General features: G+C 53.6%; 7 protein-coding genes across 7 annotated transcripts; 5 read left to right on the top strand and 2 right to left on the bottom strand.

Annotated features, from left to right (window-relative positions):
• Positions 1 to 425: 425 nt before the first annotated feature.
• BU25DRAFT_488669 (uncharacterized protein) lies at positions 426 to 3,333 on the bottom strand (the record flags this gene model as incomplete). The annotated part of the gene is made up of 2 exons (XM_033711364.1): positions 2,822 to 3,333; positions 426 to 2,771 (listed from the first exon to the last, which is right to left on the bottom strand). The coding sequence occupies exons 1-2, from the start codon at positions 2,856 to 2,858 to the stop codon at positions 427 to 429; spliced, it is 2,382 nt and encodes a 793-aa protein (XP_033565460.1). The 5' UTR covers positions 2,859 to 3,333.
• A 437-nt stretch (positions 3,334 to 3,770) lies between these two features.
• Positions 3,771 to 4,298, top strand: BU25DRAFT_386304 (uncharacterized protein; the record flags this gene model as incomplete). The annotated part of the gene is made up of 1 exon (XM_033704394.1): positions 3,771 to 4,298. One exon carries the CDS (start codon positions 3,771 to 3,773, stop codon positions 4,296 to 4,298), a length of 528 nt encoding a protein of 175 aa, XP_033565459.1.
• A 1,357-nt stretch (positions 4,299 to 5,655) lies between these two features.
• BU25DRAFT_481854 (uncharacterized protein) lies at positions 5,656 to 6,467 on the bottom strand (the record flags this gene model as incomplete). The annotated part of the gene is made up of 3 exons (XM_033711115.1): positions 5,656 to 6,191; positions 6,250 to 6,351; positions 6,440 to 6,467. 3 exons carry the CDS (start codon positions 6,465 to 6,467, stop codon positions 5,656 to 5,658), a joined length of 666 nt encoding a protein of 221 aa, XP_033565458.1.
• Positions 6,468 to 6,952: 485 nt separating this feature from the next.
• On the top strand, positions 6,953 to 7,584 carry BU25DRAFT_407789 (uncharacterized protein; the record flags this gene model as incomplete). Its single annotated transcript, XM_033705640.1, has 1 exon — positions 6,953 to 7,584. A coding segment is annotated over exon 1 (332 nt), but the record flags the coding sequence as incomplete, so codon positions are not given.
• Positions 7,585 to 7,709: 125 nt separating this feature from the next.
• Positions 7,710 to 10,779, top strand: BU25DRAFT_361305 (ubiquitin-protein ligase-like protein). The gene is made up of 2 exons (XM_033703691.1): positions 7,710 to 8,212; positions 8,267 to 10,779. The coding sequence occupies exons 1-2, from the start codon at positions 7,877 to 7,879 to the stop codon at positions 10,727 to 10,729; spliced, it is 2,799 nt and encodes a 932-aa protein (XP_033565456.1). The 5' UTR covers positions 7,710 to 7,876; the 3' UTR covers positions 10,730 to 10,779.
• A 227-nt stretch (positions 10,780 to 11,006) lies between these two features.
• On the top strand, positions 11,007 to 14,716 carry BU25DRAFT_437769 (uncharacterized protein; the record flags this gene model as incomplete). Its single annotated transcript, XM_033709024.1, has 4 exons — positions 11,007 to 11,196; positions 11,247 to 12,483; positions 12,514 to 13,900; positions 13,950 to 14,716. The coding sequence occupies 4 exons, from the start codon at positions 11,007 to 11,009 to the stop codon at positions 14,598 to 14,600; spliced, it is 3,465 nt and encodes a 1,154-aa protein (XP_033565455.1). The 3' UTR covers positions 14,601 to 14,716.
• Positions 14,717 to 15,250: 534 nt separating this feature from the next.
• BU25DRAFT_226999 (uncharacterized protein) lies at positions 15,251 to 18,211 on the top strand. Its single transcript, XM_033701378.1, has one exon. It carries the CDS (start codon positions 15,400 to 15,402, stop codon positions 18,019 to 18,021), a length of 2,622 nt encoding a protein of 873 aa, XP_033565454.1. The 5' UTR covers positions 15,251 to 15,399; the 3' UTR covers positions 18,022 to 18,211.

Below are 18,211 nucleotides of genomic sequence, written 5' to 3'. Positions count from 1 at the left end.
GCAAATATTACTCTGCAGCACAACACCATGCGGTGAAAAGCGCGCAATACTTGCCTGGCCAGCTTCAGCACCTGCAGCTCCTCAACTTGCGCCAGGCTACGGGAAATCTGGTGATCTGCAAGGGCCGGGTTCACCCATGCGCCGCCAATCTCGACCGCGCCGGAGCAATAGAAGGCGTCCCGCAATCGCCGCCAATTTGGTCACCACCAGTCGGTTGACCGCCTGCTGAGGGGCCTCGGAAAATAAGACGGGATGACCTGGCTTGCGTATCGGCTCGACCTCGAAATCCTGCACCAGATTAGTACTCTCTCCGCCAGGTTTTGTCTGCGAGTAGACTTCTTATTGCACTTCGTTCTTCACGCTTTCAATGTGTCCCAAGCAGAATGGGAAATGTGCTTCGAATATGTCACTTGATATTGCTGGCTATCAAAACTCCAGAGCTGCTTGTCGCAAAGCAGCCTTCTGCATAGGACTTGCTCTTGCTTCCTCCTCAGTCTTAGGCCTGCCTTTACGATCGACTCTTTGATCCCTTGGGTCGAAGCCTTTGTTGCCCCAAAGTGCCCACTCAGGTGTGTCTGGGCCAATGTAGTCCTCTGGCCTCCATCCCACTACCTTGCCCTCCTCCATCCTCGTGCCCTCGACCTTGCCTTCATACAGGTCGAAGAATCTCTCAAAGTCAATCCTTGTAGCCCACTTGCCGTTGCGCTTGAACCGATTACTGTCCGCGAGCAGAATGCAGCATGAGTGTGCGTGCTCAGCTCCAATACCGTAGTACAGCCCACGCGAGTTCAGCTCTTGCTCAAGAAGCTGTACAAACTCGGCTACTTCCTCGTAGAAAGGCACGTTCTGCATCGTGAGCCCGGCTGTTCCCGCAGCACTGGTACCGCAGTACGTCACACCCTTGACTTCGACAAAGCACGGGAGTGCCCGTTCAACGAGGTCGGCATATCCCTTGACTTCTTCCTCCATGTTGAAGCCTTTGACGAGAGTCAGGCGGAAGACTGTGCGCTGCTCGAATCGTCTAGTTCGAAGGATGTCGAGGCAAGCTTGGAATCGCTCCCAGAAGTCGCGGTGCAGCGGTCGATCAACCTTGCGCAATGACTCCTTGTTCGATGCGTCGATCGAAACGTACAGTTGAGTGACAGGGATGAGTGACGCCAGCTGTGCAGGGTGCTGTGCGTTACAAACCATGAATGTGGAGATGCGGTTCTTGTGCATCAAGCGCAACAAGTCATTGATGTGCGGGTAGAAGATGGGCTCTCCAACAAGCGAGAGGGCGCAGTGTCGAATGCGCATAGCTTCTGCGAAACGCTCCGCCCGCACACCTGGCACACCCTTCATCATCTTTATCTTCTTGTAGTGTGCCGCGGTAATACCGTCGAAGATGACATCAGGCGCATCTGTCACCCATCGCCAGGTCGTGCCTACAGGGTTCGTGCCGTGCCGCCAGCAGAAGACGCATTTGTTTGAACATGACAACGAAGGTGTGGCTTCCATGCAAAGATGCGATGCAATGCCGTAGAACGAGTATTTGTAGCACGAGCCGCGTCCTCGTAGCGCCGATTTGGTCCAACGGCAGATCTTCACACCGCTGTGGCTGCCGATGATGGAGTATCCTTGCTTCGTAAGTGCCGCGTGCGTAGGAGAGGTGGTGGGAACCATTTGCTTCGGCGCACTGGGAGCATTGACCTTGGATCTGCCCTTGTAGTTCGTGAAGTCGACCGGAATGGGTGCTGCGGTGCCGTTGGCCATTCCACCCAGGTCCTCAACATCGTCCACGCGCGGTGTGTCTTCGCCACTGTCATCGTCGTCCACTTCTTCTTCATCACTCTCAACAGCGTCACCACTGCCGAGCACGCCCTCGCCCAGGCCCCGGCCCTCAGCGATCTCCACGAGCGCTTCCTGGACACCGAGGCGCCACTCTGTCAAACGGTCCTCAGCATCACTCTTCACGTCTCCCATACCAAGGGGGTATGCTCTCTTCCTGCCAGTCAGCCTAGCCATCCATTTGTCGACTTCCTTTGCCTGTGTGCAGAAACCCTCCTCTTCTGATGGCCATCCCTCCCTGTCTCCAAAACCGAACACTGAGTATCCGAGAAGACCGCTCAACGATGCCGTGTCGATTCTGAAGTCATTGTGTGTCTCGCTGAGGTTCTCGATGAACGCATCTAGCAGTGTGTCGATGTTGTAGGTTGGTGCGAGGATCAGGTAGAAGAACTTCGTATTCACTTCAGCTTTCGGTGCGTTGATGAAGTAGTCGTCGTAGTCGATGTTCGAGAGATCGAGAAGCTGAGGCTGTAGAAAGGAAGCAGACTGATCGCAGCCAGTTGTCCACGAGGTCAGGAGTTCCGCGACTTGAGTAGCACGTCTCTCGGTAGTACCGGTAACCGACTGGAAGAAGACCAAAGGCTGAATCTTGTCTGTGGTGTGGTTGTAGTCGATGATTGGCTTCGCGACCTTCTTTGGTGTCTTCCTGCCCTTGACAGTCTTGGGTCCCTTCTTTACTTTGGGCACTGCTGCTACGACATTCGTATCGTCTTCCGCATGGTTGTCCACATTCAGCGCGGGTGTGATGATAGTGGTGTTCTCGGGAAGCCATTCAGGCCTGAGTTCAACAGTCTTCTTCTCCTCAATAGGCGAAGCCGGCGCCGGTGAGACAGACACTTTCTCTCGAGCATTGCGAGATTGGCTCGTCAAGCGCACAATCAGAGCAAGGGCGACCGTGGCGACGAGAAGTGGCACTCTATAAGTGTGCCAAATTGAGAGCAGCTCTGCGACTTTGTCTCAGCATGAAATCACTACGAATGGATACGTTACTTACCAGTGAGAAGCTGCTCTAGGCTAGTTGAAGTCGCCATGGCTGAATGTCTCACAGCGAGAAACAGCGTCGCGAACTTTTGGCAGTCGCGTGGGGTGCTTAGCGGGGTTCAACGGCTAGTTTGTGATTGGCCAAGGCCCTAGCCAGGGCAAGCCTCTTTCTCTCCTCTTCCTCAAGACAACCGACATCCATTATTGAGTTTTGGGTGTTGTTTATGATATCCTCAGTGTCACAGCGTTCTTAGTAGCATGCTTCCGAGGTTGATTCTGACACAACGTGTAACAGGCCCCTAAAGGGCATGAGCCGCAATTTGAACGATCAAGTCGACATCCAGCTCGCACCCAGGTAAAATTCTTTGGAGGTGTTACTGCATTCTACCATCCTTCATAACGATCTCAATGTCATGCGTTTAGTCACGGATTGAGTACTGCGACCTTTCGATGGTTCACCATTTCCTGTCATCGTCTCAGTATTATCCAGCGGTACCATCGTTCATCGTCTTTCATAAATTGGTCCTAGATTGAGCCAACATTTCAACATTTCAAAAATCATTCACTGAAGATACTTATATAGCACTTGCATCCAGTCTCTGGCCATTTTCAAAGTACTCGGTTAGACGATCTGACGTCTTCCCAGTATTCACTTCAGATTATGAGTGGCCTTTCACCGCTCGTCCCCAAACACGCACAATGAGCAATCGGTTGCTATCCACGTGGCCGCTTGCGCCACTGATAATAGGTAACAACAGTGAAGCTCTTCGCTAAAGCCGTCATCGTCAACACCACACCACACTGCCATTCCTTGCGCCACCAACGGCTCACACTCTTTTGGTCAACTACCCACGCTCCTTACCCACTATCACTGCGCCCCTCGATTCCTTTCGTCTCCACAACCGTCATTTGTGACAAAAGCGTAATCTTGCGCCATGTCCGGACCAACACCACCCCCGTCAATGACCGCCACACTGACCATTCCCATGGGATTCGGCGCGCAAATCAAAGCGCTCCAAGAGGGCCAGCGCGATCAAGCTGAACGCATCGCCGCACTCGAGCGCGAGAATGCGAAACTGAGAGCCTCCAAGGAGCAGCCGCCTGACTTGCTCGCCCGCATCGAAGCCCTGGAGCAGCATAACGCGCACCTCACCGCGCGCCGCAAAGAAGCAGTCGCTCAACTTCTCAACCTGCGCACCCTCCACCAAGAAGCCAGCAACGCGTTCCTCGTCCGCGCGTCTGACATCGAGTCCGATGACCTTGAGGGCATGCTGGGTGTATACGGTACCTCCATGACGACCGTCATCAACCAACACCAGCGCGCGCTCGGTCAGATGCGCATGAACGGCCAGATACTCGCGTATGCTACAGGTGTACCTCAAGGTGTGGGTTGCTATCCGGTCAACTACGCTTATCCACCAAACTATAACCAGTCAGGGTACTGCCACGCTCATCAGCTTCCTTACCCCTGCCGTGTTTGCGGTCAGTAGGTGAAGAAACACGTTGGGGGCAGTCGGCAAAGTTTGACAACAGGCCTCAAGGGCTGTGAGTCTCCGGTCTGTGCATATGGGAGGTCATCTACGAGCTTGAGTAGAATTCTGCTCATTGGATTCTACTGCGCGGTCTGAAATCTTGTTTGATTTTTTTTTTCGTTTGTGTGTTTGGTCATTTGGAAGGATTCTAAATGGTGTCTGGCTTGCAAAATTTCATCCTGGCTCCATAAATCGGTGCTGTTCTAATTCGTCCATACCTGCTCCGCTTCGAAGCGTCAACCCAGGATAGGGTGGCGTCGATGTAGTCATCCTCTGTCTTCCATTGCGCAATCAATTTCATCATATCCACTCTCTTTGAGCGTATCGCGCGCGGTGTTTAGCATTCAACTGAGCTCAATAGTGTGTGCAACGGCTCAATTGAATGTCCACTTTGGAAGGTACAATTCCTGTGCAAGTGCTTCTCGAATTTCTATCTCTAGGCATGAAATGTGAGAGCTTGAATGCGCTCTACAGGCACATGTGCTCCTCTCTCTTTCCTTTCGAACGTTTGATGAATGCACATAAGCAGATAAAACACCCCATTTTCCGACATATTCGCCTCAGTCCATGTCTTGGCGCTGCTCAGAGCATGACAAGAGTCGCAAGCATAGTCAAATAACTTTCAAGGCAAGAGGAAAAGAAGTAGGGAACGTTTTGAAACCATGTCCCTTTCAAAAAAAGGAACGTAGCCTTTGGTTTGAGGTTTTCCCTTCAGAGAAATGAAGTCACAGTGTACAAAAGAGCACGAAGGCCAAATTCAAACGACCAAAATCCAAGTCTTTAGAAGTATCAAAGACCAGGTATCACGAAGCTTTCAAGGCCGACTCTCGCAAGAGGGTTGGCAGAATGAAAACAATCGTTGGCCCTCCAGAAGACATGACCAATCTTTCCCTGTCTTTTTTATGCCTTCCATAATCTGTTGATGTTGGTACTTCCGAAGCTTCTGTAGTCATCGCACGTCTGTAGCTTTCGAAATGTATAGAGTATTTGCGGACTGTTTCCTCTACCAAGCTCAGGCAGAAACAGCAGAACATCGTCACTGAAGAGTTCGACTTTTGACAAGGAAAGAAACATCATTCTCTTCGAGCACTGTTCTGATAAATGATTGGAGCTTGAAGGTCGTGATCTCGGGCCAGAATATTCTTTGAGTATGATTACGATCTGCTGATAGTTGAGAGGCAGAAGTTTGGGCGTTTGAGTGTGGCAGAGAATATATGACAGTCTGCTACCCGTTTCGGAAAGGGACGAAGGAAGAACATGTCCGCTTCGTACGAGGGCTTTGAAGCAAGGCCACATCAAGGTCGCTTCCAAGTTCTTAAGGCACTTGAAAGATGGGTGATGAGATGTGGAAAGAGAAGTGAGACATCGAAGGCGAGGAGATATTGTTGGAGGATGAGGGATGATCGTTTTGGCGATATGTTCTTGGTGTATTTGTGTGAAACCGTCGTATTGTCCCTGTATCGACTCTGTAGATGCCGAGAACAGAGAGTAAAGGTTCGAGTCGCCTGGGTCCCGACATAAGGGCATCTCCAGCACCGCCCCTCCCACTCGTATATCGCCATCTCTTCAACCTGGTCCCCACCAGTTCCCTCCTACACCGAGCGCTCGGTCGCTCCCCGCTCCCAGCAGAAATCACGTACAAAAAGCAGAGCAACAAGAGCATAGGCACACAGGCATTTCTTAGGAATCCACTTACAGTAAACTCGTAGATGGAGATGAACCATTCGATTGCTCGACAGCCCTCATTCGCGTTTGGATTTCCTCTACAACCGCCTTGACAGCTGGCGATACCGGCGGGAGACAGGATACCAGCGGTAGCCGAGTTGTTGCGGTTGATGACTTTGTTGCACCCTGTTCATGATCAGCATCACTCAAACTCACAGTGATGCCGCGGACAACTTGAACGTACAACACTGATTGTCGTTTGTTCCGGCGAACTTGTAGCCTTGGCCTTTGCAAATATTCGTGCAACTCACACCGCCATTCGGATTGACACGGACGAAGAAGCCGCCTGGAGCGCGGTCATTGGGGAGATCCCATCTGTTGTCGCTGATGTGCGTCAGTTTTTATTCCCTGAAGAGAGGGGATGAGACGCATACAAGTAACAACCCTTGAATTTTCAACCATTGGTGAGTAGGTTGCTTGCAGCAGGCTGCTTCGAAGTGACTTGCGAAGCTGCTGTAGTGAGCAGTGCCGCACTGGCTATCAAATAGCCGAATGGTTTCATTGTTGCGGTGATTGAGGGAGCTCAAATCAGTGAGGTAACGAGGGGACCTAAAGTTAGTTGTACAACAAGGGGTAAGAGCAGTAAACACAAAAACAAAAGACTTTTTTGGCGCAGTGAATGAACCGGTGGCAGTGGGCTGGTGATCAGAAATGGCAGTGTCAGGACCCAAACACTGACGGGTACGATAGCGAATGGGTGAAAGAGAGTAAAGAGCTAATAGAAAGGGTGTGCAAGGTACTTAAAGCCTTTAACAGCATCCATGCCAAGAAGGGGCGCGTGCAAGACGCGCCGAATGCAAGGGATAAGTATCTGGACATCACGCTGACCAGTAATAATGGAGTCTTGTTCAACCACCCTGGCATGCAGCTCAAGTTCGAAACAAAGACTTCAAACGTAGGCGTGACACGCAATTCAGGGTCAGGTTAACTTGCTGGACGACTCGATTGCCGCTATTGTGCGTGTACAAACGAAGATTCGAGCTTGATCTGATGCTTCTAGCTAGTGCTATGCTATTGCAACTACTTCAAGTTGGTACGAGTGCTGAGACTCAGGAAATGATGTTGATACTAGTGGGGGCGCCCGCTGCCGCATTCCGGGCAACGACATCGAATTGCCATCCGTCGTACTTTCCTCCGGGGCACAACCTAAAGTTGAATCTGGTCGTGGAGACGGTTGACTTGTCGAGCTGCTGGACTACTGAACTACTGTTGCGGCTCAAGTGTCCGAATATCAGGGGTGGCTGGTACTTTCTTTGTACTTCGCTGACTCGGCAGGCTTATTTTGTCCATTTCAAATACCAGAAGGATGGCGTGAATGATGACTGACCAACGACTGATACCCTGGCCCTGTGATCTCGAGGCCCCAAAGCCACCTGCACGGTAATGCTTGTGCCTGGTCCCAATGTCTGACCCGCGCCCAAATCGTCCTCGATCGATTTGCGAGCTTACACATTTACTGACTCTTGTATTGAAAGTAGCCAATGTATGGTAATTGCTGTGTGAGCCACGATGATCGACCTGATGGTGGTTGAGACAAGGTGAAGGTGTGGGGCAATCGATGGGTCAGGGACCGCGGCGTCTGGTTCGTTCGCTCCTGCTGCACTCCACAAAGCATGACGCGACTGCGATCTAACAGCGTCAACTCAAAGGATCAACCCAACACATATGTCCGACGCCAAACAGGTCTTCTTCGATGATTGATCCTGATCCGGCAACCACGATGCGCGCAACTCAATAGGACCACCAACTTGCCCAACTTGTCTCAGCCCCTGTCGCTCCCGGCCCATCGTGGACGTCGTTCCCCGGTCGCAATGGATCAGACTTCAGGCGCATTCACCAACATGACTTCGTTTCTACCGTCACCAGTAGACCTACTCATGGTCTTTCCGCGGCTTTTCGGCAAGGCCAGCTCGCTCGGTGACATGATGCGCTCCGGTGGCAGCGTCATTGCCGAGCCTACCATGGCCAACCTCACCAACGGTACAACGGCGACTACTGCTGGCAAGTTTGCGCAGGAGTCTGTAGCAGCCGCAGTTGCAGCAGCATCTGAGTCAGCAGACGAGATCAGCATGTTTCAGGCTTTCAAGAACGTCGCCAGCTTCTTCAGCTACATCACTTCGAAATGGGCTATTGCGACTTTTGCTTTAGTGAGTGGAATACTGTATTGTTTGATGACTGTATGACTGATACTAGTCTTGCAGGCAATTCTCTTGAATCGAACCCAATTCTACGCCTCCAGCCGAGTACCACTCTCCTTCGACCGCCTGTACATACGCCTCGCCCTATACATTGCTCCTCTCATGCTGTTCATGCTGCAGAACCTCAACATGGTTCGGGCTATTCGATGCCAGACATCACCCGACTGGTCGAACATGCAGTATGGAACAACTGGAAGATACTTGAGTACAGACTTCAGTGGAGAGGGAGGTTACCTATACCGCGCTTCATCCAGGTTCCTCTTCTGGGAGAATACAACAGACTCTTGTCAAGCCGTGGGTATGTTACCAGGTGCTGCTGATACCACGCGAGACAACGGCTCGCTTGCTTTGCTTTGGCCCTTGTTCTTGTCACTGGGCTTTGGTCAGTTCGTTGAGACCATGTGTTGCGCCCTCCAAGGTCGTCCCCCTGTCCAGGAAGTTGGCATGACCATATTCGAGCACTCCTTAGCTTTCGCCGAGGCCGAAGCTGTTGTCACCAAGCCCCTAACCATCAACTCCACACGGTTCAATCAGCCCAAGAACGTCTTGGTCCCAAATGGAACAACTGTCCTGGTACCACGTTCCGGCCTCAACAGCATCGCGAACGTTCCACCTGAGGTTCTTTTGATTTCTCTCATTTCTAGTATCAGTCATTCCACAAGCAATTTGCTAGCAATTGCTGGGGTGCGATCGAGGTACCGCCTTGTTACGACTGCCATATGGGGCATAGCATACATGGCAACCTTTGTCTGGAGTTTCCTGCGGCTGACCGAGGCCATCGCAGGATCCGACAATCCTGTCGGTCTGCTACGATTTCCTACCGTCTGCATTGTTGGATTCATCCCTCATCTCCTGATCATGATTGGCATTGCTACCTGTGGGTTTATCTATCTTCTGGCCTTCTTTATCACCGTCTTGGCTCCTCCACCAGGTCAACGAGAGACGATGACCTGGAAGGAACGCTTTGAGGTTGCCTATAGCAACCTGCATGCCAACATACACCTGTCTTCGATAGCACCGCTTACAATAAGCTGGCACGAGGATTTCTATACTGCGATCCTTAAGGTGGGTTTCACGGTCTTGACTGCAGCGAGCGAAGCTGTCTTCCTCAACGAAGGGGTCCGGATTAACGTTCATTCGATGACTTTCCTCGAGAAGAAACGATTGAAAGAAGTATTGGATCGCCGACGTCAATTCAGACAGACCTTGACGAACATACCTAAGGAGCTGAAAGGAGAGTCTCTTGCTCCGGGTGTCGAGGTGGAGGACAAAACGAATGCTGACGCTTTAACCGAAGCGTCGACATCCGGATATGCTCGCGAGCGGAAGACGCGAAGTATGAATGCTGCGCCTGGGGCTGGCGGTGCCGGATCGCAAGGTGATCCAGCTGGACTTCAACAGCGAAGAGGACGCTTCTATCTGACTTGGCAATTTTTTAAGGGCATTGCACGATTGATCATGCTCATCCATGCCAGACTGACCATCGCAATGCTGCAAAGACTGAGGGTAGGATACCGTCCGGTATGGCTCAGACGCCTCGCCGGGCCCCGCCCTACGAAAGAGCCACGCTTTCCACCGCTAGTATACAATAAGAGACAGCGCCGTGCAGCATCTGTGGACTCATGGTTGACACTAGATGACCGGTCTCGCGTCCGTCTCGACAATGAGTTCGATGCTGAGGCATTCGCAAAGGATCGACTTCGTCAGACCGGCTTCTTGGACGCGCCGACCTCCGAGGAGTCTAACGAGCGCGTTGACGACTACATGTATTCGTGGTGGCGCAACGGAGGTCGATTTGGCGACGTGGACAGTAGTAGCGATTATGTCCCACCGCAAGACGACGATATCACAAGCGTCTTATCATACGCGACCACAGATAACGATGATTGGTCGGATTTCGAGGATGACGGGCAACGAACGCCCACTCGAGACACCTACCAGCGCAGCCGCGAAGCAACTCCAGCAGCAGAGAACGCCATCGACCTTTCGCGCCTTTCGACTCTCCTCGATCCTAAAACCAAGGAAGACCGAGAGGAAGCCAAGCTCCTATCACGCCATCTTCAGAGTTCACAGATCATGACACGGTCCCAATACCGCAAAGCCCTCGATCAAGACCAGGCCAAGGTTCTGACAACGTCCCGCTATCGCCTCGAAGCTTCGGCTGACATGACGCCGGAAGAGGAAGAGCAGTTGTTGGAGGACTTGATCCTCAACAAGCGGCAAGCTACTGCACCGCAAGGCTCATCAAGCGCTGCAGGCAGCTGGGACACTGGAGCTGAGGGCATGGGATCTGAAGGACCTCAATGCGTTGTGTGTCAGCTCACGCCCAGGACGGTACTCGTCTGGCCATGTGGATGTCTATCACTTTGCGACGAGTGTCGTGTAGGGCTGGCGAGTAAGAACTATACAGCTTGTGTGTGCTGTAGGACGAAGGTGGTTGCGTACTCTAGGTTATACGTACCATGATTGGTATAGCTTTTGCATGGCCTGGCGTTACTTATCGTAGAATTTCTCATCTAATTTATATCACAAGCCCGTTATTGATGCGCACATTAGAGCTCTAGAAGGTATTCGTCTCACTGTGAGCAAGGTGATAAGCCGTATCTGGCCCCGCAATATAAGCTCGTTGGGTCTAGCCAAAAGTGAATTAGTGTCCAAGATCCCTGTCGAAATTTCAATGCTCTCCGCAACTTTTCGAGCTTATGCGAGTGGCTGGCGCATCACTCTCACAGATCTGGTAGACATGGGGAAGCGGACGAACTTCGAGGGTGACGCGGGAAGTGCGCATGCGGCCAAACGCCAGAGAATTGAAGGTAGCCATGAGCGCAACTCTCCGCGACCAAACGGTGCGGGTGCGGAGGAGGTGCACTCTGCGCGCGACTTGCAGAAGGCCCTGTACTTCGACCAGAATGCGACGGCCGACTTTCGCAACGGTATGCACCACGACTCCCATAATAGCGGTACACCAGACTGATCTCTTCAGGCTTAAGCTTATTCAAGCGATTCCTCGACTCGATCCTCTACGCGACCGACGAGCATGACGTGCCCCGCCGACGAGCCATCCTGCACGAATACCTCAACGCTCAGAAGGGCAAGAGTCAAGACGAGAAGCACGAAACGTTACTCCCAAACCTCATACAAGCTTGGGACTGGGCGGCCGAGACCAACTTCGAGGCTATTCTTGCCCAGGTCACCGCTGTCCTCGCACTTCTCTTCAAGGTCCTGTCCAGCCATTCCGAGTTCACCGAATACGGCACCCTACTCGCGAAGACAATACTGCAGCCTTCAGTCGCTCGTCGTTTAGTCCGCAGTACCTCTGCTGCATCGAACAAGGAGAATGTTATCTCACCGGCTCTCAGATTGCTCACGGAGCTCACCAGGTTCAATGAGGGCGCGCACGCAAGAGCCGTGTACTCGAAGAAAGATTTCACACTAGAGCCAAGGATTTTGGGGAGAAACATTGCGCTATGGAAGGAGCACAAGGGCATGTCAGTTGCAGATATGCACAAGAAGCCGAGCGTCAGGACTACAGCGATCCGCTACCTGCTCACGCATCTGAGGCTACAGGATGAACGCGCCAAAGTTGAGATTCTCTCCAACACCAATGTCACACGAGCCGCTTTCGACCACCTCAGTACCGATCCGCCGTTCCTCATTTTCGAAATCTTCGACGTCTTCACAAGTCACGTGTTCCAGGACAAGACCATCCCCCGTCAGACGAAGAGCCGTATCTTGAACGGCAAGACACTTTCGCGCATCGCCGGTCTCTTCAACTATGATCTGGAGGAGGGCTCGCTGTCTGAAGGACAAAAGGCGCCAGGAGAGCTGGCCCACGAGTTCTTATGTATGGTATGCACAGATCCTGCGTATGGCGTTATGCTGCCAACGAACGGCTTTTATCCATCGACACACGACGACGAAGAAGGCGACCTGGACGAGGCCGCAGATAATGCCAACGATCTGGGACTTGAGTCGGCCGAAACCTTTGACAGATTAGGCCGCGTACGGAACATAATCTTGTCAGAGTTCATACAGAGTCAGCGCCCGTACGCGAACACATCACATCAGAAGCTTGTCATCGAGATCTTCAAGGCTTCGCCAGAATTGGTCGCAGACTATTTCATCAAGCGAAGGGACTTCAACTATGATCCCAACCTTACCTCCACATGGATAGGATACTCCGCCTTCTTGTTCCAAACCATTCAACTTCCGGTCCCGAAGTACTTTGGCGTGAAGAAAAGCTACCGCAGTCAGCCACCTCCAGTAGCAGCTATGATCCAGAGCGTTCTGCCGCAGCCCCTGAACCAACAGGTGCTCACAAAGTGCCTGAACCACAGCTCGGATTTGGTCCAGGTGTTTGCGATTCGTGTGCTCGTTGTCGCGCTGCAGAAGCTGCGAAGCATGGTACAAGAGTTGCATGAGGCGAGCACTGTCAGGCCGTCGAAGCAGTGGGAACAAGCATCGCAACGTCTTGTCGCTGAGTTCAGTCGCCGCTGCCCGACAACAAGGACTGTCTTTCTGGCGTTGAAGAAGCCTGGACTGCAAAGCTTGAAGCGGGAATCAATCACACGTCTACTAAGGCTGTACTACGAGGTCACACCTCAGGCTGCTCTGCAAGAGAAGTTCGACGTTTCGCTGCCATTGTGCAACGCATTAGTCGAGGTCGAAAAGCCTACAGGATCACCAGAAGATACATCGTTCCGTGTCATGGAACTCGAGCACTGGATCCAGATGGCACGACACTCGCCCGCGATGCGCTGGTGGCAGAAGCCCAAGACTCTCCAACACTCGCCCTTTGTCACGCTGCTAAAGCTTCTCGTTACTTCGAAAGAGAATGAGCTGTACACCGGTGTCAAATCGTTGCTCAATGCAGTCTTGCAGGATCAGGAGATGCTCCAAACAAAGACGTCACCTGACGCATTGGACGCACTCATTGCTAGTCTCGAGCCTTCTGCCGGCTCAGTGCCGTCAGTGGAAGTGCTTGACTTCCTCGACGACTGCTGTGCACGGTTCATCAAGGTTCCGATCAAGTACTTCGACGACCTAGATACCATGTGCGCGAAAGCGTCCTCAGCACCAGCAGATGTTGGTCCCTTCAGTCCCCTCCTGATGACACTGATCGAGCAGTGGCCGTTCAAGGGCGGCGAGTCAGCGACAGGCCCAGCTGCTGAGGCTCTTGCCGGGTGGCTCTCAAAGCTCCTCTACCTCTTCAATCTGATTGGTGAGGACGAGACAGTATTAACTCTAGTACGTGATAGCTTGATTGAGTCAGCCGGCAAAGCATACAAGGAAGTGCTGAACGACGCTTTTCTGTGGAAGATGTACAAGGCACGCGCGAAAGAAGCCCTCAAGCTTGCGACCGGCGCCGACTTCAGCGGGTCAGAACGGTCCAGTGCATCGCCTGTCCCTCAGACAGAGGCTGAAGCACCAGCCAAGACCGGCCCGGTGGTCGACCTCGAACTCCCACCACAAGAAGACGAGAAGCACACGGGTCTAACTCGCTGGCGGAAGAAGGAAATAGAAGAAGCCATCGAGGACGGCGACATCGGCGAGCTCCTCCTCTGTCTATGCTCGAAACACCAGGAGATTCGCATACAAGCCATCAACAACGTCCGCCAGCTGATGGCAACTATCGGCGTAAGTTCACCTCAGCCTCCTCCAACACCTCACCACTAACCGAACGCAGGCCGACTCCCTCACCCAAGATCTCGGAGGCATCTACCTCCTCCTCGGCGAAACCCTCGAATCACTCGACCCCAGTGGCGCTACGCCCTTCCCCTACATTGGCGGCGTCTTCGCAGCGCGCAGTGTGCGCATCCTCGCCGACCCTACCCACGTCATGTTCAGCAAGATTAACAAGTTCCTCACCACCGCGCCATCCTGGGATGTCGACTTCCTCCTGAGGAAACTGTACCGCAGCATTGTTGGCAGCGAGCCAGATGACGACGGCACGTACCACAAGGAGGTCGACTGGTTCCTGGACTACCTCATCGATGGACTGCGCACACCGCGGGATATGGAGAGCTTTAGGAAGAGCAATATCTTCGAACAGTTGCTGTCGTTCTACGCGAGCAGATCGTGTAGTGCGGCCAGCAAAGAGAAGATCGTCAGGCTGTTGTTGAGGGCGACGGCGGTTGGGGGGAGTACCACGCTTATTACGAGGTGCGGACTGGTTTCGTGGGTTCAGATGTGCTTGAACAATCACGACCCGAGGCAGAAGGCGCTGAGGGCGCTGGCGAAGAGGGTTTATGAGACGTGTGATCAGGGACGAGTTGCGGAGTGGAGTAATGGGACTATTGAAAAGGCTGCTGCGGGTTTGGTCAGAGTAGAAGCTTGAGCACAGGATTTGCGGTGCTGGAGTTTGGACGGTGGAGCATTGCAGGCGTAACGTTCGCATTTTGCTATGGTATGGAAGCATTAGCAGCATGAACTGTATACCTCGCAGGATTCAGTACATCCTCTGTTCAACGGTGTGAAAGGTCCTTGATGGCCTGAGGCTGCAATGACGTCTCTTCGAGCGATGACTAAGGGCAGCTAGTGGGCCTTTGACAGCGTGCACCTCCAACGCTTGCAGCCAATGCGAAACACATAACAACAAACAGTCGCTCTTATTTGTACTCCCTCCGCTACACCGGACACCACAAACGAATATCAGAATATCGACAAATCCAGCCAATTGCACGCCATACCGCAGCGCCGAAGCGCAAGTGCTTCTCCGCTTTTCATCGACGCCTCAGTGCAGGGGTGGTTCGAGGTGCGTCCACCCTGATCAATCCCACTTCGAGCTCCGCCCACCTCAGACAACAAGCTCGGCGCGACGGCCGACCTGACCACTGACCTCGCAATAGACTGCTCACTACTACTGTACCGCTTGACGCTACCTCCGTGCACACCGCCCCCACCACATTGCTATTCGAGTGCAAGGATTATAAGACGGGAATTGACGAGCTCCTTGCGCATCGAGCGCTTCACGCAGCCACTGCTTGGAGGCAGCCGCCCCTCCGTCGCTGCGACAACACGAACACATACATCCATACCAACTGCAACAGAAACCGCAACAGCAACCGCATCTGAACCTGCAATATCCCGCTTGCCCCACCTCGGCCTCCCTCCAGTCACAGACACCGGCCGCGAGCATGAGGTACACAGCAGAGCAGCTAGAAGGGCTCAGGCAATCGCCGCTGGTGAAAAAGCCAGATGGCTTACCGTCAATCCTGCAATGGATGGACGTGCCTGCCGACCAAAACAACAATAACAACCACACCGCCAACAATGGCACTGCTCGCCGCACTCGAGGCGCACGAGATGGAGAAGGAGCTACTACTGAGCATCGCACGGATCGTCCCCTCATTAACCCTATGGGTCAGTTCGGGAGACGTCAGAGCATGCGTAAGTCTGAAGGTCCAGGCCTGGTCGCTGCTATTAACGCGCTCTTTGTAGAACCGGGCGAGGAAACGGTGCTCGGTCCGCCGAAGCTCAACTTCACATCGGCAGCTCGAGCAGCGAAGAACGCAGGTGACAAGCAGGAGCGCACGGGTGTCATCTCGACCGACGGCGATCAACTCGGCGATCGCTTCCCTCGTGACAAGAATGAGCGATGGTCTCGTGACGGCGACCGAGATCGAAACCGTGAGAGAGGCATCACGAATGGTCGACGCGGTGCACGAGAGGATGGCGAGGGCTGGACAAGCGTCAAGGGTCGTAAGAGCTTAGGTCAAGAAGATTTTGAGCGCCTCAACCGCAACGGCGACCGTGGCGACCGCAGTGATCGTAATGATCGCAATCGCGAGAAGACTGAAGGCGGCTTAGAAGATGACGCTCCTCCACGACGTGGTCAGCGTGATCGGACAGAGCGCACAGAACGCTGGGGTCGGCGAGACGAGACAAAGGAGGAGGGAAGCAAGTTTGGCGTGCAGGGAGGTTGGCGTGAACGCACACAACAACCACAACGCGAACAGCGCGAACGTGGCGAACGCGATTGGGAACGAGGCGGAAACCGGGCTGAGGAGGATCCTGAATGGATGGACACAAAGGTCGAGAAGAAGAAGGAGCCCCAGATCAAGACACAGGCAGACTTCGAGCGTTGGAAAGAACAGATGAAAGCCAAGGATACGCCAGCTGAGGAAAAGAGTGCGCCAAAGGAGACCTTTGCTGAGCCTGCAACTGTGACAGGCATTGCTGTACCGCCTATGTTCACAGCACCGGTTCAAACTCCAACAACCACTGAGCCCACGCAAGGTATCCTCTTTGGAAACTGGGGCAACGTCAAGGGCGCCGAGCTGGGTCAGAACGAATCGATATTAGCAAAGCCGAAGCCAGCAAAGGCATCAAAGTTCATGAGCATGTTCGCAAAGTCCGAGGAACCAGCAGCGCCGAGCCCAGCCCCTGCGCCGGCTCCTGCATCACCTGTACCCAACGTCAATGAGGATCAACAAGGCTTCCAGCGTATCCTACAGATGCTTGGCCAAGTCAACGTTGGCGGTCCTCAAGCAGCACCACCAAATCAACCATCGCCACCGAACGGCGTCAGAGTACATGGAGGCGGCATCTCGTTAGACTTCCAGCAGTCACCACCACCAGAACTCCAGAATCACAGGCCTCCACCAAACCGAACTCTTGAGCAGCAGAGCATCCTCCAGAACATCTTAGCTCCTCTTCCCGCGGCGCCAGAGTCTACACCATCGCAGCAAGCGCGATTCAACACCATGTCTCCTGAGAACGCACTCCAGGATCAGTTTGGACCTCCTCGACCTGAGTCTGGACGTCAAGAGGGACAGTCTCCCTTCCAACAACCTCCTTCGAGGAACCCTAACCCGCAAGATGCCAATCTGGCTGCCATTCTGAACAGTCGTGCGCGCGAAGACTCACAGCGCGACCAAGGGCAGAAGCAGCGTGAGCGTGACTTCTTACTCACACTCATGCAACAACCACGAGCTACACCGCCACAAATGATGAATCAGAATCTTCCTCGAGGCGGTCCACCAATGGCCATGTTCGAAAATATGCAGCATGAGCAGCGACCTCAGCCCCAGCAGAAGGGCCGCGGCGGACTCCCACCTGGTTTCATGGAAGATCCTCGCATGTTCAGCGAAGGCGACATGATGCGCCAAGAAGCTCAGCGCAGGGAGCAGGAGCTTCGTCAGCAGCTCAACATACAGCAGCAGCAGCAGCAGCAGCAGGATTTGCGGAACAAGAACCAACGTCTACCGATGGGCTTCCCCGGTCACGAAGACCCAGCACTGAGCCTTCAGCGCCGCAACACCGCCGGCGAGGTTCCTCGCCAAATGACCAATATGGGTATTCCATCCCAGCAACACCCTGACATGCCCTACATGGGTGGTCGCGGCCAACCAGGAATGCCACCAACGCCCCAAGACCGACCAAACATTGCACCTCCCCCAGGCTTTGGAGGCCCGATGCGCCAGCCGCCTGGCTTTGGTGGGCCCAACCCGCAGCAACAGATGGGCCCAGGAGGACCAAGCTTCTCAGCAGGTAACACCCCGCTTGGAGCTCACCCTCCCGGTCTGCCACAGCTTGGTGGCGGCAGCATGCGTGGAATGCCACCAGGCTTCCCTGGAGGCCCTGGCGGCAACGGTATGCAGGGACCGCCACAAGGCTACTTCCCTCCTCCACCAAGCTACGGACCGCCACCGGGTATGCGAGGCGAGGATCCTAGGATGATGTTCGATGGTCAGTTCGGTGGACCAGGCCCAAGGCAACAGCAACAAGGTCGCCCGGGACCCCCGAATATGTACTAGGAGTATCCAAGACAACAGCAGGACAGCCCACGACAACCAAACACGTATTCGGAGTTCTCGATTTCTCTGTCATTCAGTGAGCTCATACCTGGCAACTTGTCTGATCATTAGGAGTAATGGGAGTTCTAGAAGTGGGCGGATGGGGTAGTGCCTGAAGTAGAGGCCCCAACAATACCGAGTCCGGTGCGGC

The sequence above is a fragment of the Macroventuria anomochaeta genome (assembly GCF_010093625.1).
Source record: "Macroventuria anomochaeta strain CBS 525.71 unplaced genomic scaffold BU25scaffold_5, whole genome shotgun sequence".
In the NCBI taxonomy this organism is placed as follows: Eukaryota; Fungi; Ascomycota; class Dothideomycetes; order Pleosporales; family Didymellaceae; genus Macroventuria; species Macroventuria anomochaeta.
The sequence above is the reverse complement of the archived record's forward strand: the minus strand, read 5'-3'. Positions and strand labels throughout refer to the sequence as shown.

Excerpts from the sequence above, each read along its gene's own strand:
- BU25DRAFT_226999 (XM_033701378.1), top strand. The coding sequence starts at position 15,400 with ATGAGGTACACAGCAGAGCAGCTAGAAGGGCTCAGGCAATCGCCGCTG.
- BU25DRAFT_361305 (XM_033703691.1), top strand. The coding sequence starts at position 7,877 with ATGGATCAGACTTCAGGCGCATTCACCAACATGACTTCGTTTCTACCG. Across the intron at positions 8,213-8,266 it reads CTATTGCGACTTTTGCTTTA|GCAATTCTCTTGAATCGAAC; the intron begins GTGAGTGGAATA and ends CTAGTCTTGCAG.